Source organism: Erythrolamprus reginae, chromosome 6 (genome assembly GCF_031021105.1).
Source record: "Erythrolamprus reginae isolate rEryReg1 chromosome 6, rEryReg1.hap1, whole genome shotgun sequence".
Taxonomy (NCBI): domain Eukaryota; kingdom Metazoa; phylum Chordata; class Lepidosauria; order Squamata; family Dipsadidae; genus Erythrolamprus; species Erythrolamprus reginae.
This window is the reverse complement of record NC_091955.1, coordinates 60,973,130-60,988,895: the sequence shown is the minus strand read 5'-3', so window position 1 is coordinate 60,988,895 and position 15,766 is coordinate 60,973,130. Positions and strand designations below refer to the sequence as shown.

General features: G+C 39.0%; 1 protein-coding gene across 5 annotated transcripts in view; it reads right to left on the bottom strand.

Annotated features, from left to right (window-relative positions):
* Positions 1–6,487: 6,487 nt before the first annotated feature.
* ARHGDIB (Rho GDP dissociation inhibitor beta) overlaps positions 6,488–15,766 on the bottom strand; it is a 114,071-nt gene continuing 104,792 nt past the window's right edge. For 4 of the 5 annotated variants that reach the window (XM_070755965.1, XM_070755961.1, XM_070755962.1 and 1 more), the window contains 5 exons: positions 15,201–15,390; positions 13,738–13,821; positions 9,077–9,153; positions 7,845–7,908; positions 6,488–7,180 (listed from right to left, as the gene is read on the bottom strand). In XM_070755965.1, coding sequence (XP_070612066.1) covers positions 6,981–7,180; positions 7,845–7,908; positions 9,077–9,153; positions 13,738–13,821; positions 15,201–15,378 — 603 coding nt within the window. In that variant the 5' untranslated portion in view covers positions 15,379–15,390 and the 3' untranslated portion in view covers positions 6,488–6,980. The remainder of the gene's footprint in view (positions 7,181–7,844; positions 7,909–9,076; positions 9,154–13,737; positions 13,822–15,200; positions 15,391–15,766) is intronic. The other variant, XM_070755963.1, reaches the window with a different exon arrangement.

The window sequence follows — 15,766 nt, the reverse complement described above, 5'->3', positions numbered from 1 at the left end:
CCACTTCTCAAGTAAGGCTTTAATGCCACCTGATTTTTCAGATGGTGAAATCTGCTTGTTCCATTTGGTTGTTAAGAGATATGGAGCTGAAGGATGGCTAACTGCATCTAGGCTTCTATATTTTCCTTTAGTGTTTATTTTCTGCAGCTGAATTTTATTCTTCTTCATGGTGTGTTCTTTTTTTCCAGTACAAGATGAAAGTATGAATTGTTTTACCATGATCCATCCATGCCATAAGAACATAAAGAACGTAACATAAGAACATAAAGAACCCACACGGAATTTCGGACATCAACACCCTAGAAAATGTCCAACGATACTTCACCAGAAGAGCCCTTCACTCCACCACTCGAAACAGAATACCATACGAAACTAGACTTACAATCCTGGGTCTAGAAAGCCTAGAACTACGACGCCTTAAACATGATCTAAGTATTGCCCACAAGATCATATGCTGCAACATCCTGCCTGTCAATGACTACTTCAGCTTCAACTGCAATAACACAAGAGCACGCAACAGGTTCAAACTTAATATCAACCGCTCCAAACTTGACTGTAAAAAATATGACTTTAGCAATCGAGTTGTTGAAGCATGGAACTTATTACCGGACTCCGTGGTGTCAACCCCCAACCCCCCAACATTTTTCCCTTAGACTTTCCAGTTGACCTCTCCAGATTCCTTAGAGGTCAGTAAGGGGCAAGCATAAGTGCACTAGTGTGCCTTCCGTCCCTTGTCCAATTGTCTCTCCTATATTTTATATATTTTTTCTCCCATTCATATATCCTTTCCTCTACTCTTCATTGATGTATTCTATTCTCATATCTCTTCTTCTATCCCTTCCCTGGTATTTACTACTACATGTTTTTATTCTCTTTAACTTTCAATTTGTACTGGACTAACTAACTAAACTAACTAACTAAATAAATAAACAAATAAATAAACAAACAAACAAACAAACAAACAAACAAACAAATAAATGCTGAATCAGTCGAAAACCCATCTAGTCCAGCATTCTATGTCACACAGTGGCCCACCAATTGTCTATGGGGATCTTGAGCAGAAAGAGAAGGCAAAACCCTCCCTTTCCCCTGACCCCCAACAAATGGTACTCAAGGGAATCCTGCCTGCCTCAACCCACATAGAGGTGGCACATGGACATCCATTTCAATAACCACCGATACCCTTGGCATCCATGAATCTGTCTAATCCTACCTTGAAGCTATCCAGGCTGACAGCTGTCACGACCTCTTCTGGAAGTGAATTCTATAAACCAACGACCCTCTGGGTGAATAAATATTTCCCTTGATTTGTCCTCACGCATTATTTCCCACCGTGAAGAACTGAGACTGCTGTTTGAGTGATTTCATAATAAACAGGAATTTGGAATGAAATAAGTAGCAATGTGGTTTACGGTGATCTCACTCGATGAAAGGGACCAGTCTGTGTTACAATATCTCTTTTAAAGGTTTCCTAGGAAAACCATGCATCTGATTTTCCCTGAGAAATACCTTCTTGGGTATTGAGAATTGTGTTCTAGCTAGTTGAGTATGCTGCAGAATACAACAGCGTCCCTACAGTACCCCTCAGATGGGTTACCCAGCCTTCCTTAATCCAAACTAGCATAGCCATACTTACTGCAGTTGATGAGGGCAAGAATCCAGTACCTTTGAAGAGCACCAGCTTCTGAAAGCTGATTTAAATGTTGCTCTCCTTGTCTGTGGGTATGTTTCTTGATCTATGCACTATTTCTTTTTCTAAATTTGAGAGAGGCTTTCTTACCTTCAGATGAAGAGTTTTTCTCTCCAGATCCAAAAAGGAACACTCCACTGAGGAAAATTAAAAGAAACTTATGCAAGAAGAAGTTTTCCATTGCTCTGACTTCTTTTCTCCTTGTCACTTCTTCTGTTTCAGGCAGGGAAAAAAAAATCTTTGAGAACTCTCTTAATCTGACGTGACAGCTCCAAAAACTGTGGGAATGAAACAGTTGGGAATGGCCACCTGTGTCTTTTTTTCCCCTTTCTGATAAGAAACTAATGGGGATATGAACTCCCAAATACTTCCTCTGATGTAATAAATCTAATTATTATTTTGTAAGACAAGCTCCATTTTCATAGCTTAGCAAATAAAAAGCAAAAACATTGAAGTTCAAGTCAGTTAACATAGACACTGCTACTTATTTCTGTACAGCCAGGCAAGCATTAAAACCATCTTTAAAGGTTCATTTAATAAAAAAAAATCACAATAGATTTTGAATTGATTAAATCTTCATATTGTCATTGTTGTGGTTCAGTCTGGGACCCCTCCGGGAATGGCTGACCTTCTGTCGGTTTCCAGCTCAGAGGGAGAGGCTGAGGAACAGGAGGTGCAGACTGACGAGGAAGAGGAATCCCAGGCTGAAGAAGAAGGACAGCCAGAGTTCCACCAGGGGGAGCTCTCCCCAGCAAGCAGCCTGGATTCCTTAGGGGAAAATGCTCAAGACATCATAGATATGCGACAAAGGAGAGCTAATCAGAGACGGACTCAATTGGCTAAGTATTTCCAGCATTAGAGGTCACAGCTGGGTTTGGGTGTGGTGCTCTTGGGAAAGGATAAAAGGCGGACCCACCCTTCCTGGCTTGTGGAGTTTTATCTTGGAGATTCGTGAGACCTGTCTGTGAACTTTGGTGGCTTACAATCCTGGTTTGTGCCTTGGACTATTGAAACCTTGGGGGGGGGGTGCCAGCAAGAAGCTTGTGGTATTGACTGGACATCAGGACCCTGCTGCAACGTATTATAGCCTGTCTGTTGTGAAGACAGGTTTTCCTTTGTGCTTATTTTTTCCAGCTATAAAATACTTTTGGCTTTTACCAGAGTGTCTGGCTGTTTTTTCAGTTGGTGTTGAGGTCTGGGAAAACCCAGACAGAACAGTCATAAGTTCCAAATCATCTCCTCGGTGCCTGATGAGACACAGAGGAAAGAGAAAGAGAAAAAAAAACCTTCTCAAAGAGGTTTGCATAGAAAGAGATACTAGCATGTTGTCAAACGTTATCTTTAGAACTTCATTACCTTTGAAAATAGACAGCAATATTCCCAGCGACCAGTTAGGTCCCACAGAGTGGGCCTTCTCCGGGTCCCGTCAACTAAACAATGTCGTTTGGCGGGGTCCAGGGGAAGAGCCTTCTCTGTGGTGGCCCCGGCCCTCTGGAACCAACTCCCCCCGGAGATTAGAATTGCCCCCACCCTCCTCGCCTTTCGTAAGCTCCTTAAAACCCACCTCTGCCGTCAGGCATGGGAAAACTGAGATACTCTTTCCCCCTAGACCTTTACAATTTATGCATGGTATGTTGTTTGTATGTATGATTAGTTTTACAATAAGGGTTTTTTAGTTGTTTTAGTATTGGATTTACATGTTGTTTTTTATTATTGTTGTTAGCCGCCCCAAGTCTACGGAGAGGAGTTGCATACAAATCCAATAAATAGATAGATAGATAGATAGATAGATAGATAGATAGATAGATAGATAGATAGATAAATACATTATAAATATTAAATCGACAATTTCATCACATATTTTCAATTGAAACAAATATTTTCAATTGGTTAAATATTGCAGTTCGACATTATTTTTGTCTGCGAAACATGGCTAAATGCATTGCATCATCACAGCAAGGTCCGGCGTGAAACCCGCAGAGGCGGCAGAGTAGCTATATTCCACAAAAAGACACTAAACCTAAAAAAATATCCAAGTTACACATGATCTCAGCCTTCCCAAAACCATCGTCTATGATGTCACACTTAGCTTCCTACTTTGTTACAGAGCCCCAGACTACAATATCACACATGCAAACAAATTAACCTCACTGTTAATGTGAGCATTATACCCATTATCTTTCTTGGAGACCTCAATCTACCTCACATTAACTGGACCCTAAACAAATGCATGACTGAATCCTTCCATACAACCGTTACCAATCTGGGACTCAACCAACTAGTAATGAACAATACCAAATTCAACAACTGCCTCAACCTCATATTCAGCAACAGCAAAAGCACAATTTATGGACTACAAGTAAAGGAACCCTTTTCCAACAGTGACCACAGCATGATAGACTTCAGCCTCAACCTATGCCACTCCAAGATTCACCCTAATAATGCGACACCAAAGTTCAATTTTTTAAAACCCAACTATGAACTTATAGATGCTGATCTCTCGACTCTTGACTGGCAAACTCTATTCTCTGGCTGTAACACTGCTGATGACCTCTATAACATCTTCTTGCTTGAAGCCAAAAGAATTATCAGACTACATGTACCACTAATAACCACCATAACCAAGAAAAACAAACTACCCATTTCAATAAGGCTCTACAATCTCCCCCCCCCAAAAAAAAAAATCTTTCTGGCAAAAAAACAAATCAGGCTATGTAGCCAACTACAAAAATATATGCCACCAAATAAAGATGGAATGCTTCAACTATCACAGCAAACAAGAGAAAAATCTTCTGCGCACCAAATCCAACCACATCTTCTACAACTTTGTGAATAACAAACTCAAGGACTCAAGACCCATCTCACTACTAAACAAACCCAACAACAAAGAATGCTACGATGAAACAGTCAAAACTAATCTCTTCAACACATTCTTTGGCTAAGTCTTTGTAAAGAGAAACAGCTTCTGCCCAAAATTCCCCAGTCGTACCACAAAAAAATTACAATGATTTAACACAAATAGACTTCACTGGAGAAAACGTTGAAAAAACACTATGTAGTCTAAAATCTTCTCTATCAATCTGTCTTGTGCATACTTCCTAAAAAAAGCTCTTCACAGTCATAGCTGAATCACTAAGCATTATCTTTGAAAAATCCTCCAGGACCAGTTCGTTACCAAACCTATGGTGACTAGTCACGGTCATCTCTATCTTCAAAAAAGGAGATCCCAGTCTAGTAGAAAACTACAGACTAATCTCTCTATGCTGCGTCACATGCAAAGTCATGGAATAAATCATAACCCAATCCATTTAGCTCCACTTAGAAACTAATAACCTATTCTCTGGCAAACAATTAGGTTTCAGAAAAAATAGTATCCTATAACCTGCAACTTCTACACTGCAAAAACATCTCTGTACATCTGTACATCTCGGTCAGGGCAAATCAATAGATGCAATTCACATAGATTTCTGTAAAGCCTTCGACTCAGTGGCTCACGATAAACTACTTCTAAAACTGAAATCCTACAGCATCTCATATTGCTGAAACCTCACCTAGTGTCGTTGGATGATCTCACCCAATGGTTTCAAGTAGATGTTAAATAGTAGGAGAGAGAGTACCGAGCTCTGAGACACCCCACAAACGAGGGGTCTAACTCTGGCCTCCCACTAACACTGACTGTGATCGGCCAGAATGATAGGAGAAGAACCATCGTAATATGGTGCCTCCTAATCCTAGTCGGTGCAGAAGGATACCATGGTCAATGGTATTGAAATGTATATAAACAGTATTATAGCTATGTTTACTACCAATACATACTTGACAAAATAAAATAAATAAATTAAATAAAATATTTTCATAAATGTTATTTGTACTTGTTTGTTGGCCTTTACTACTATCACCCGAAAATCTTATGAACTGAAATTTAGAGTCTGAAAAATCTTTTTTCTGCAAATTTGTTTTCTGGCTGTTTTATTTAATCTTGCTCATCTCATGCACATTTTGCCTGCACCACCTCCTACTATTGTATTTTAGGTTTCTATGAAATGAGCAGTGCTTTCTCTTACAGAACCCCAGTAATTTCTGCCTATTATGCAGAACAGCATTTGTAAAGGGAACATTTTTCAAGTTATTTGCTTATTCATTTTGTTCCTTAATTCTGAGGTTCTGAATATAATCTTAAATCATCAACTAGTTCTTGTTTCACCTCACCCAGATCAACAGAGCAGGCAGATGTATCCCATTTCCTGATTCTGCAGGCCTCGCAGACACAGCTAAGATCAAACTTCAAAATCCAGAGCAAACTTGATTTTTTTTTGGTGGCAAAATGGTTTATATTTTAGAGGAGAATGTGACATAGATGCACTAGCCTCCTGCAAAGAAAACTCCCAACCAAACATTTCAGCCCTACGGGTTCAGAGTCATCATTGGCCATTTTTAAAAAGGGTGCCCCCCCACCCCCCAAGCAATATGTAATGCCTACACCTATCTTAAGAAAAATAATAAAAAATACACCCATATACTGATGACAAACCATAATCTTTCTCTGTACAATCGATCGACTTCTCATGATACACTGAAAATGATGCAGCGGCAATACCCATTATGTTTTCTACCATCCTAATTATTAGTGTTCTGCTTATGCCTTAAATTATTAAAATGATGCAAGAAGACTAAAGTGCCTGGATCTGGGGGCAGGGAAAGTATGAGACAAGAATTGAAGTTTGATATCCCTAATGTGTAAAAGGGAAAATACTTAAATCTACGTATTGTGAGAAACACAAGAAGCTCACTCTGAAGCAAAGGACAAAATTGGCTTTATTTTCAAAGACACTTTTATCTTTACAGGCCAGGTCAGGATATTACTAGACAAGGCAACTCCAAATGCAATTCTGGGAACCAGATTTAAACAAGACACTATCCGCGGACAGAACTTTTCATATAAGGCAGGGGGAAAGAGAAATTCCAAAGCCAACTCTCTTTCAAACAACTGATGTGCCATGATAGCAATCGGTTTAAGTTGGTGACTATGTCTCTTCTGACCAAAGGCACTTCAAGAATTGATCCTGTGCAACCAGATAAATGCTTTGTCCCTGTTGATTTTTGTGTGATTATTTTCAAGGTAGCAGGAGGAGAGACAGATTCTCTCCAATAGCCTGTACTGGCTAAACTTCTTTTGAGAATAAAAGGGTTGGGTTATATGGAAGAAGCATGGCATGCATGTGCCAGAAACTGACACACTTGGCATAAGCACAAGCAGCAGCAGAAGCAAAAAGAGAAAACCGGGTAAAATTCAATCTGTCCATTCCTTTTTAATAGCCAAGTTCCATTCCCAGGTGAGATGGTTGTGCTTATCATCATCCGTGAAGAGAGACTTGTTGCAGTAGTTTCCTCGGGCCACCAGGCCCTTTGGTGCTTCCTCAAGAGGTGTCATGAATTCATACTCTTCTGGCCTTGGCCCATAGCTGCCCACCATGAATACGGCCTTATCCACTAGGAGAGAACAAGCCATAGAAAGACAGTGTATCAGAAACAGAATGAAATACAACATACAGTGATACCTTGTCTTACAAACTTAATTGTTTCCGGGACGAGGTTCGTAAGATGAAAAGTTTGTAAGACAAAACAATGTTTCCCATAGGAATCAATGGAAAAGCGATTAATGTGTGCCACCCCTTTTGCCAGCTGAAGCGCCCGTTTTTGCACTGCTGGGATTCCCTTGAGGGTCCCCTCGCTGGGAAACCCCACCTCCGGACTTCCATGTTTTTGCGATGCTGTAGGGGAATCAAAGCAGGGGAATCCCTGCAGCGCAAAAACGGGCGCTTCGCTGGCAACGGAAGTCCGGAGGTGGGGTTTCCCAGCGAGGGGAGCCTCAGTGAAATCCCAGCAGTGCAAAAACACAGAAGTCCTCGAAACCCCACCTCCGGACTTCTGTTGCCAGCAAAGCGCCCCGCTGCTGGGATTTCCCTGCTAGGATTCCCCTGCAGCATTGCAAAAACATGGAAGTCTACAAAAAGGGAAATGATCACTTTATCTACGAAGTGTGAAAGGTGAGTTATCAAGGTGATTTTTGAAAGAACACACAAGCAAAGCTATGTCTATAGCAATATCATCTACAGGTATTGAAGAGAAGAAAAAAATGATTGCACATATTCACCTTTCACTCCTTTCCGGTAAGTGTTCTGGAGATATTTCAAACCAGATACAATATCTTTGTTCACCTGCAAGAGAAAAACTGCCCATTGAGTGAGGTAATTCTGTTTAAATTCTTACTTAAATTCTTACAATATTCTTACTTTGCGATATTGTAAGGAAAAAACACCATTCTGTAACTAAACTAAACAATTTATTCATTTATTATTTAAGTGTATGAGGCTCTTGTGATTAGGGGAGTAATCATTAAAACCTAAACTGAATATACAGTAAAAGGTAAGTTAATCAGCCCAAATCTTCCTATGCTCAACCATAAAGGCCTGTAGTTCAATTTGAGATTCCTCGTGGCAGCTTGAATAAGTCACATCCGATCTTTTATGTTGTGCCAACAAATGAAACTGCTTAACTGCCACTATCTCTCTATGAGACATTTAGAGTTTGACTGAATGTAAGCATTAGTGAAAATGAAAAGCTACATCCAGCACAATTACTAGCTGTGCTTGTCTGATTCTGGTTGCTCTTTTTTAAAGGAAGGAGGAAATAAAGCAGTTTTCAGCAATGTAGCCTATCAGTGTGACCACTTCTGCATTTTGCCCAGATGACACTTTCCGTTAAGGGACCATTTTACACTATAGAGATCAAATAAAATTTGGGGGAATATATTTTTAAAGACCAGCAATTGGATATATTTAGGATTAAATATTTTTTGTTTTGGGGGGGGGGGACCTAATAAATTTCTGAACAATACACTTTTAATGATATTTGTTGCTGATACACTATTCTGAAATATAGCGGTAGTAATAGATCTGTAACCTAATGTGTGATAAATATTAAATTAAAACAATAAAAAAGCCAATTTTAAAAAAGTAATGGAGTTCATATTTCTTTCTCTCTTTTTTTGCTTCTAATTAAGGAAAAAATAAAAACTTTTTATCACTTTTGCTGTATCATAATGTAGGAATGATGTAAAGTTTCATTTAAGTTTTTTTCTTTAGTGGAATACAAATAATTAGTCCAGTCAAAAGAATTAAAGAATATGAAGTAAGGATTCACTGAGAATACTTTCCTTTCTGTGTGTAGACAACGCAAACTTCTTATTTTGGTTAATGCTTTATTATTTTAATTTACAGGTGTGACATTTATGAACTAGCAATGTACAAATTTGCACTACAAGAGTGAAGATATACAGAATGGAATAGAATTCAGTTCCAGAAAATTTCTATAGGAATCACTTACTTTGAAGTGGATCTTGACTCTATATTCAGCTCCTTCTTTTAATACAAAGGTCTCTTTCTTCAGAGCCTCAAGGTCCCCTGGAACAGGGAAAATGCCTTTAATCAATCAAGTTAAAAAATATGGAAGAGAGCAGCTTTCTTCCCATGGGTTCATTTTATTGCTGTACATTGGAGTACCGTACATACCGTGCCTAAGCAGTTCTGCGCTAGTACAGATGTGTACTGCTGGTTTCATTTTTATCACACAGCTAGTTACCAAATAGCTGATAGGCACACTAGATGTGGTAGCTCAGTTCTGCTCTCACCCAGCTGGCAAAATTCCAGAAAATCAGCTCTCACAAGCCAGTGGGAGCCAGCTCTAGCACTTCGTTGCATATAAGCATATGTATTGCAAACATAGGTTAGTATTATGTTTCTTTTAGCAGCATTTAGTAGGTTTAAAATAAACAAACAATAAAGAAAATAACCACTCAAAGAATTCTAGAAATCACAGGAAAAGAGAAGGTTTCTTGGTTCTACCTTCGTATCTCTTCCACTGCAACGTAGTATTTTTCCAAGGAAATGGAAGCCATTCTTTTATGTTTAATGTATTATATATGTTGTTTAGATGTAGCAAATAAGTAGACAGTTAAGTATCTTACCAATGAACATGAAATGTAAATTGCACGCATTAATGAACCAGAAATATCTATACCTATGAATTAGTGCATTTCATTCCAATTAACTAAAAAAGATATGCACTGGAATCATTTATGCATAGCTATCAAAATGCATATTTGTGTTAGTAAAAGCTAAGAGCATTCACACAGATTGTATAATGCTTTTATCAACAAACCATTTATGGAGTTGCTTCCCCTGGAGATTTCAGCTACAGAGGAAGCATCTGTGCTTTGCTAAGCCATGACTTCCTCTCTTATCAAGCAAGAAGCCTTATAAGGCAAACTGTGACTATTTCTTGCCGATGTTAAACTCCTGGGAACACAGATTATTACTTAAGTATGCAGAAGGAATTATTGCACTGCTACTGTGCCAAATATGAAGAGATCTAAGCAGGCAGCCTTCTGGTTGTACTTGGAACACACTAAAAATTTGATCTGTGAGAAAACTGACTATATCCACTGCCACTATATTTTAGTTATTTAGTTCATTTAAATTACATACACTTTCAACATACAACTCAGGACAGTATGTAAAACAACAAAAATGCTATGAAATATTTATTAGGCTAGAGGCAATTGAAAGATAAACTCTCCAGACAGATTCACAATGCCTGGAAGAAAAGCTAGATCTTCAAGGTCTTATGAAGGGCAATACAGATCAGAGCTATCCAGTTTTCATAACATTTCTCAAGAGATATGGATCATGTAAATTCCGTCAGAGCTTATAAGAACAGGCAGAGATAATCAGAGACAAGTGGTTCTACAAATAACTAGGCCCCATTCCATTAAGAACTTTGCCGGTGATAACCAGCACATTGAGTTGTGTCCAGAAGTCTATTGACAGCCAGTGCAGATCAAAAACTAACAGTATAATGTAGGTATACAAAGATGAGGCCATAATTATCCATGTCATTTACATTCTGGACCAACTATTACTTTCAGAGTGGATTTCAAGGGCAGCTGTACACACTAATCCAAAGTAAAGATGATGAAAGCATAAGTGACTATGAATTGGGAAAGATAGATTTCTGCAAAGGGCCTCTCAATCATGATTTCCACCTTCTCTTCAATAGATAGCATGAGTGTAGAGGTTTCTAGCCTGGACGCTAGGTCTGTCTGGCAGAAAGCAAGCCCATTCAGAACTAAAGGTGGAAGATCTCCAGGTTCATCAAAATCTTCAGCCACGTGGACTTGTTTAGGATTAAGATTGAATCTGTTCCTCCCCATACAGACCCCAGAACCTCCAGATGCTCAGTCAGTGAATTGAAAATATTGCTTGAGCAACTTGAGGCTGAGATATATAATTTGATAGCATAAGCATATGGACAGTACCTAACTCTATGCCAAAGGATGACAAAACCCGGAGCCTCACTAAGATGTCATGCAGGAGGAGGAAGAGAGTTGGACCATGAAGCACCTTATCCCAAACAAGAGATGAAATTCTTCCCCTCCCCCATCAACACTAACTGGAACTGGCCCTGGAGGATGGGGGGAAAGCATTGCACAATACCATTTCTCCTAATCCCAGCCCTTTGAGCCAGTCTAGAATTATATCTTGATCCATAATGCCAAAGCTGCTGAGAGATTAAAGATAGTCAGAATGGATGTACCACCCCATCAAGCCCATTCTGGTCTCATCACAGGTTATCCACAAGCAACCCAAGGCTAATCCAGGCAGAAAGGTAATCCATTTCCTCCTCTGATGTTGCAGTCAAATACCTACTCCCCAACCCCACTGAAGATTTGGAAATAGGTCAAAAATACCCAACAACTGTAAAGCAATAGCCTTTTGAGGAAGAGCAGATTATTGTTTCCTTAAGAGCAGAAGACAAGCTCTCTCTCAACTATTAATCACCCCTGAACTTTGCCATATGATATCTCCAAAGAAACCTTGACCAGAATGGATCTAATACTTATGTGGTTGCATTAAGAACTCCAAGAATTCTGTTCTCTTGGGATTAGCAGGCTCAAACTCTTTTGCCATTTTATCCTCCAGAGTTTCTATGAAAACCAGGCGACCCTCCAGGATTCACATACAGAGAGAGGCCACATGTATTCATAAAGACCAATCCAATGCTGAAGTCATCCTTTCATTCCAAGAAAAATGTTGAATTGAGTATCACAGCCTTAAGAAGTTCTCCAAGCATTGTCTAAAACCCAATGAGGTCCATCAGATGCTTGAGGTAGATCAGTGGGGTTCAGAGAGTTCCTAGGGTGGATGTTAGCTCCTAAGCCATTTCAGACTCTGCAATCAGGGAAGTCAGAGCACAAACTTCCAATACCATCAGTTTAAGAAACTCCAAACCCAGTCAAAGCAACACAGCCACAACAAGACAAGGAGGCTGGCAGTAGCAATAACAATAACACTTAGACTTATATACTACTTTCACAGTGCTTTACAGCTTTATTAACTGGTTTGCATATTGCCCCCAACAATTTGTGTCCTCATTTTATCGACCTCAGAAGGATGGAAAGCTGAGTCAACCTTGACCTTGGTGAGATTTAAACTGCCAAATTGCAGGCAGCCAGGAGTCGGCACAAGTAGACTGCAGTATCACTTTCTAACCACTGCACCAACAGATGGTACAGTAATCCCATCTGATTTCTGGAACCTAGCTACACAAACAGGGTTTCACACCTAGTCATCTGTGGAAAACTACTTCTAAAAGTCACAAGGGATTTCCAGACAGCACTATTCATCCTCCTATCCCTACCTTGGAAATGTAGGCCCAATTGGCAACATTTAAGAGTCCCATTCTCACCCACTAGGTCTCAGTAATACATAGCAGATTGGCTCTCAGAACAGCCTTCATTTCAGAGAGACCTATTGTTTAAGCTAAGCACTATTGGGCACATAATATCCAGGCATGGGAAGTATGCCAAGGAGGATAAGAAACAACATAGGTGCTAGTCACTAAGTGCACTTTCCCAGAGACTGGCCCACCATGCTTCCTACCTTATCTCCCTCTACTCTTCCCTACTGAGATGTTGTCTGGACCCCACTCCAATCAAGTCAGCATAACAGCACTTTGTCTCTTTTTCCCAGTTTATGACTCCATCCCATCCAACAACTATGTGCCACCAACTAATTCCAACTAATTCCATTCAGCTGGTCAAACTGCCATGGGCATACCCATTATATAATTCTAAGAAAGAGCCACAAAAAAGAAAGAGCCTTAGAATCTCTAACAGATGCCTTAGATACCTCCTATACTTCGTTAGTTCTTTTTAAATTTTACTTTTAAATCTTTTTTAAAAATAGAAAATAACTCACGGTGGCCAAAGGAAATAAGAATATTAAAACATTAGATAGGTTAAAAGTCAGAAATCCCCTGTTCAAAACCTCTTCTACCTGGAATCTCAGCAAAAAAGCCATAAGTTGTTTCTAAGATTCTTCTCACACTGCTCCCAAACCTCCTGCAACTAATATAAATGCCTAAAACACCTTCCTTATAAAGAAAAAAAGTGGAATAATTATTGTTTTTAATTAGTTGTGAGGAAATGCATACAGAGGCATCTGCTAGAAGTTTATATAATTACATAAACTAGACAAACAGAAAGATTTGCTTCTCTTTCATAATTATTAGACCAACATAATTAAACTGATTTATCATGGAGTCAAGTCAATGCCACAAGAGTTGTTTATTCTTGATGATTTAAGGCATTGGACATAATTTTTCTGAAATTCACAAGTTCAGTTGTGGACTATTTTTAGTTTAAGAATTATAGAGGCCAGGAGGCTACCCACTCCTACTCCTGCCTTAAATTCCCTCCCTCCAACTGTCCAAGAACCTCACATTTCTTCATGTTACATCACTGAATCGCCAGATGACCTTAAGTATTCTTCCAGAAGGTTGAGGACTGAGTTGCACTACCTAATACCTCAGACAGAGGTTATCCATCCCAATCCTATGTACTTAACTCAACATTCACAAATCAAAATGAAGCAGGTCCAAGAATTCCATCCAACCTGCTATAATAATGAGGAGAGAATGTTTCCTACCAGTAAGGTCCATGGTGATTGGTCCTGGAGCAGTGGCACATACAAGAGTAAGTCGCGTGACGGTCACATTCGGAAGTGTTGGGTCTGTGGTGACAGGAAAAGGATAAAGGTTTTATTAATCAAACATTGAGAAATCTGGGATGCTTCCTTGTTTTATCTTCCTACAGCCTTCATGTGCACAGGAAATTAGCACATGACTTAATACGGTAGCTAAACCCTTTTTCTGGCATATTATTAATTTCGGTCGTGCAGGGAAATTCAATCAGATCTCATTGCTCCCACTCACATTCTCTGTAGAGGGACAGTAACATCACCTCTCTTCTAGTTTGTCTCTTTGATAAATTTACTAACAATGGCTAACAATTAAAACAGAATAAAAGCAGAATAAAAGCACAAACAACAATGAAGAACATAAATGACATGACACATCATAGAATAGCTGCCAAGAATAATCAAATACCTTCCAAAAATAAATGTAATCAAATAGGTAGCAGTCAACATAACCAAAAAGTTATATGAATTGCATGAATCTTTGCTGAAATATAGACCCAGGCAGTAAATTAATAATGCTTCAGGTTTTAATGCTAACTTCAAATATTAATATGCCTGAACTAATTTCTTCCTGTGCTAAGAAATACACCAATACGACCTAGTACTGTTGTAAACTTGACTAGAAATTTTACTCCAAAACTTGGCTAGAAGATTCTCTCGGCATTGCTGATTTAATCCTTTTAAACTATGTTCTTGCTCCTATGAATAGTGAGTCCTCCACCCACCTAAGAGCACAAAAGCAGAATTGCGTACTGAAAATAGAATCCATGTCACCTTAAAAGCAACACTGAAAATTGATCTTCAATTATGGTAAAATATACTCAGATCAATGTAATACAGCCACCTGAAGTTGCCTTATCACTGAAATGGCAGCATAGAAATTAAATAAATACACTTCTCTTTCATTTTTAGGATCAAATTTAATGTTTTCCGTCACTGACAATACAGTGTTCCCTCGATTTTCACGGGTTCGAACTTCGCGAATAGCCTATACCACGGTTTTTCAAAAATATTAATTAAAAAATACTGCGCGGTTTTTCCTTCTATATCACGGTTTTTCCCACCCGATCACGTCATATGTCACCGCCAAACTTTCATCCGCCTTTAATAAATATTTTTTAAAATAAAGTTTAATAAATAAACATGGTGAGTAATAATCTAAATGGTTGCTAAGGGAATGGGAAATTGTAATTTAGGGGTTTAAAGTGTTAAGGGAAGGCTTGTGATACTGTTCATAGCCAAAAATAGTGTATTTACTTCCGCGTCTCTACTTTGCGGAAATTCGACTTTCGCGGGCGGTCTTGGAACGCATCCCCCGCGAAAGTCGAGGGAACACTGTATTAATTTCTTCACATAGCAAATACAAATGCTGCCTTCTTTTTCTACCCCAAAGGACCCTTTTCCAGCTGTACCTGCAACCACTGGAGCATCTCCCAGCAAAGACTTCTTGTACTTTGCAAGGCTTTCATCATCTTTGTCCAGCTCCTGTAATTCCTGAAGTGTCTTTTGAGGTGGGGGCTTGTAGTTTAGGGTGTCTTCTAGCTCATCGTCATCTTCTGCCACATGTACTTCAGGGTCCTTCTCAGTCATGACTGTTGGCTACTGAAGAAAGATTTGCCAGTTACTGTAAGGGCACTGAATAAAGTACTGATGCAAGATTTGAAAATCTTTGCCTGGCTTTCCATTATAAAAAGAACAATTGTGGGAGTGTAGGTCACAGGCACAGCTATTTAAATACTTTTATAAGCAAAAGGATCAAAAGCATTTAACCTGGCAATAGATACTTTGTCAAATTCAGATATCTAGTAGCAGGACTGCTTTTTTCTGTAAGGAACGATACCACTTCTAGATGGAAGGATATATTCACTCTTAACTATTATTTATTTATTTTATTTTTATTTTATTTATTTATTTTGTCCAATACACAATGAGGGTTTTAGTGGGTATATATCTATATATACATAGTAAAATACATGAT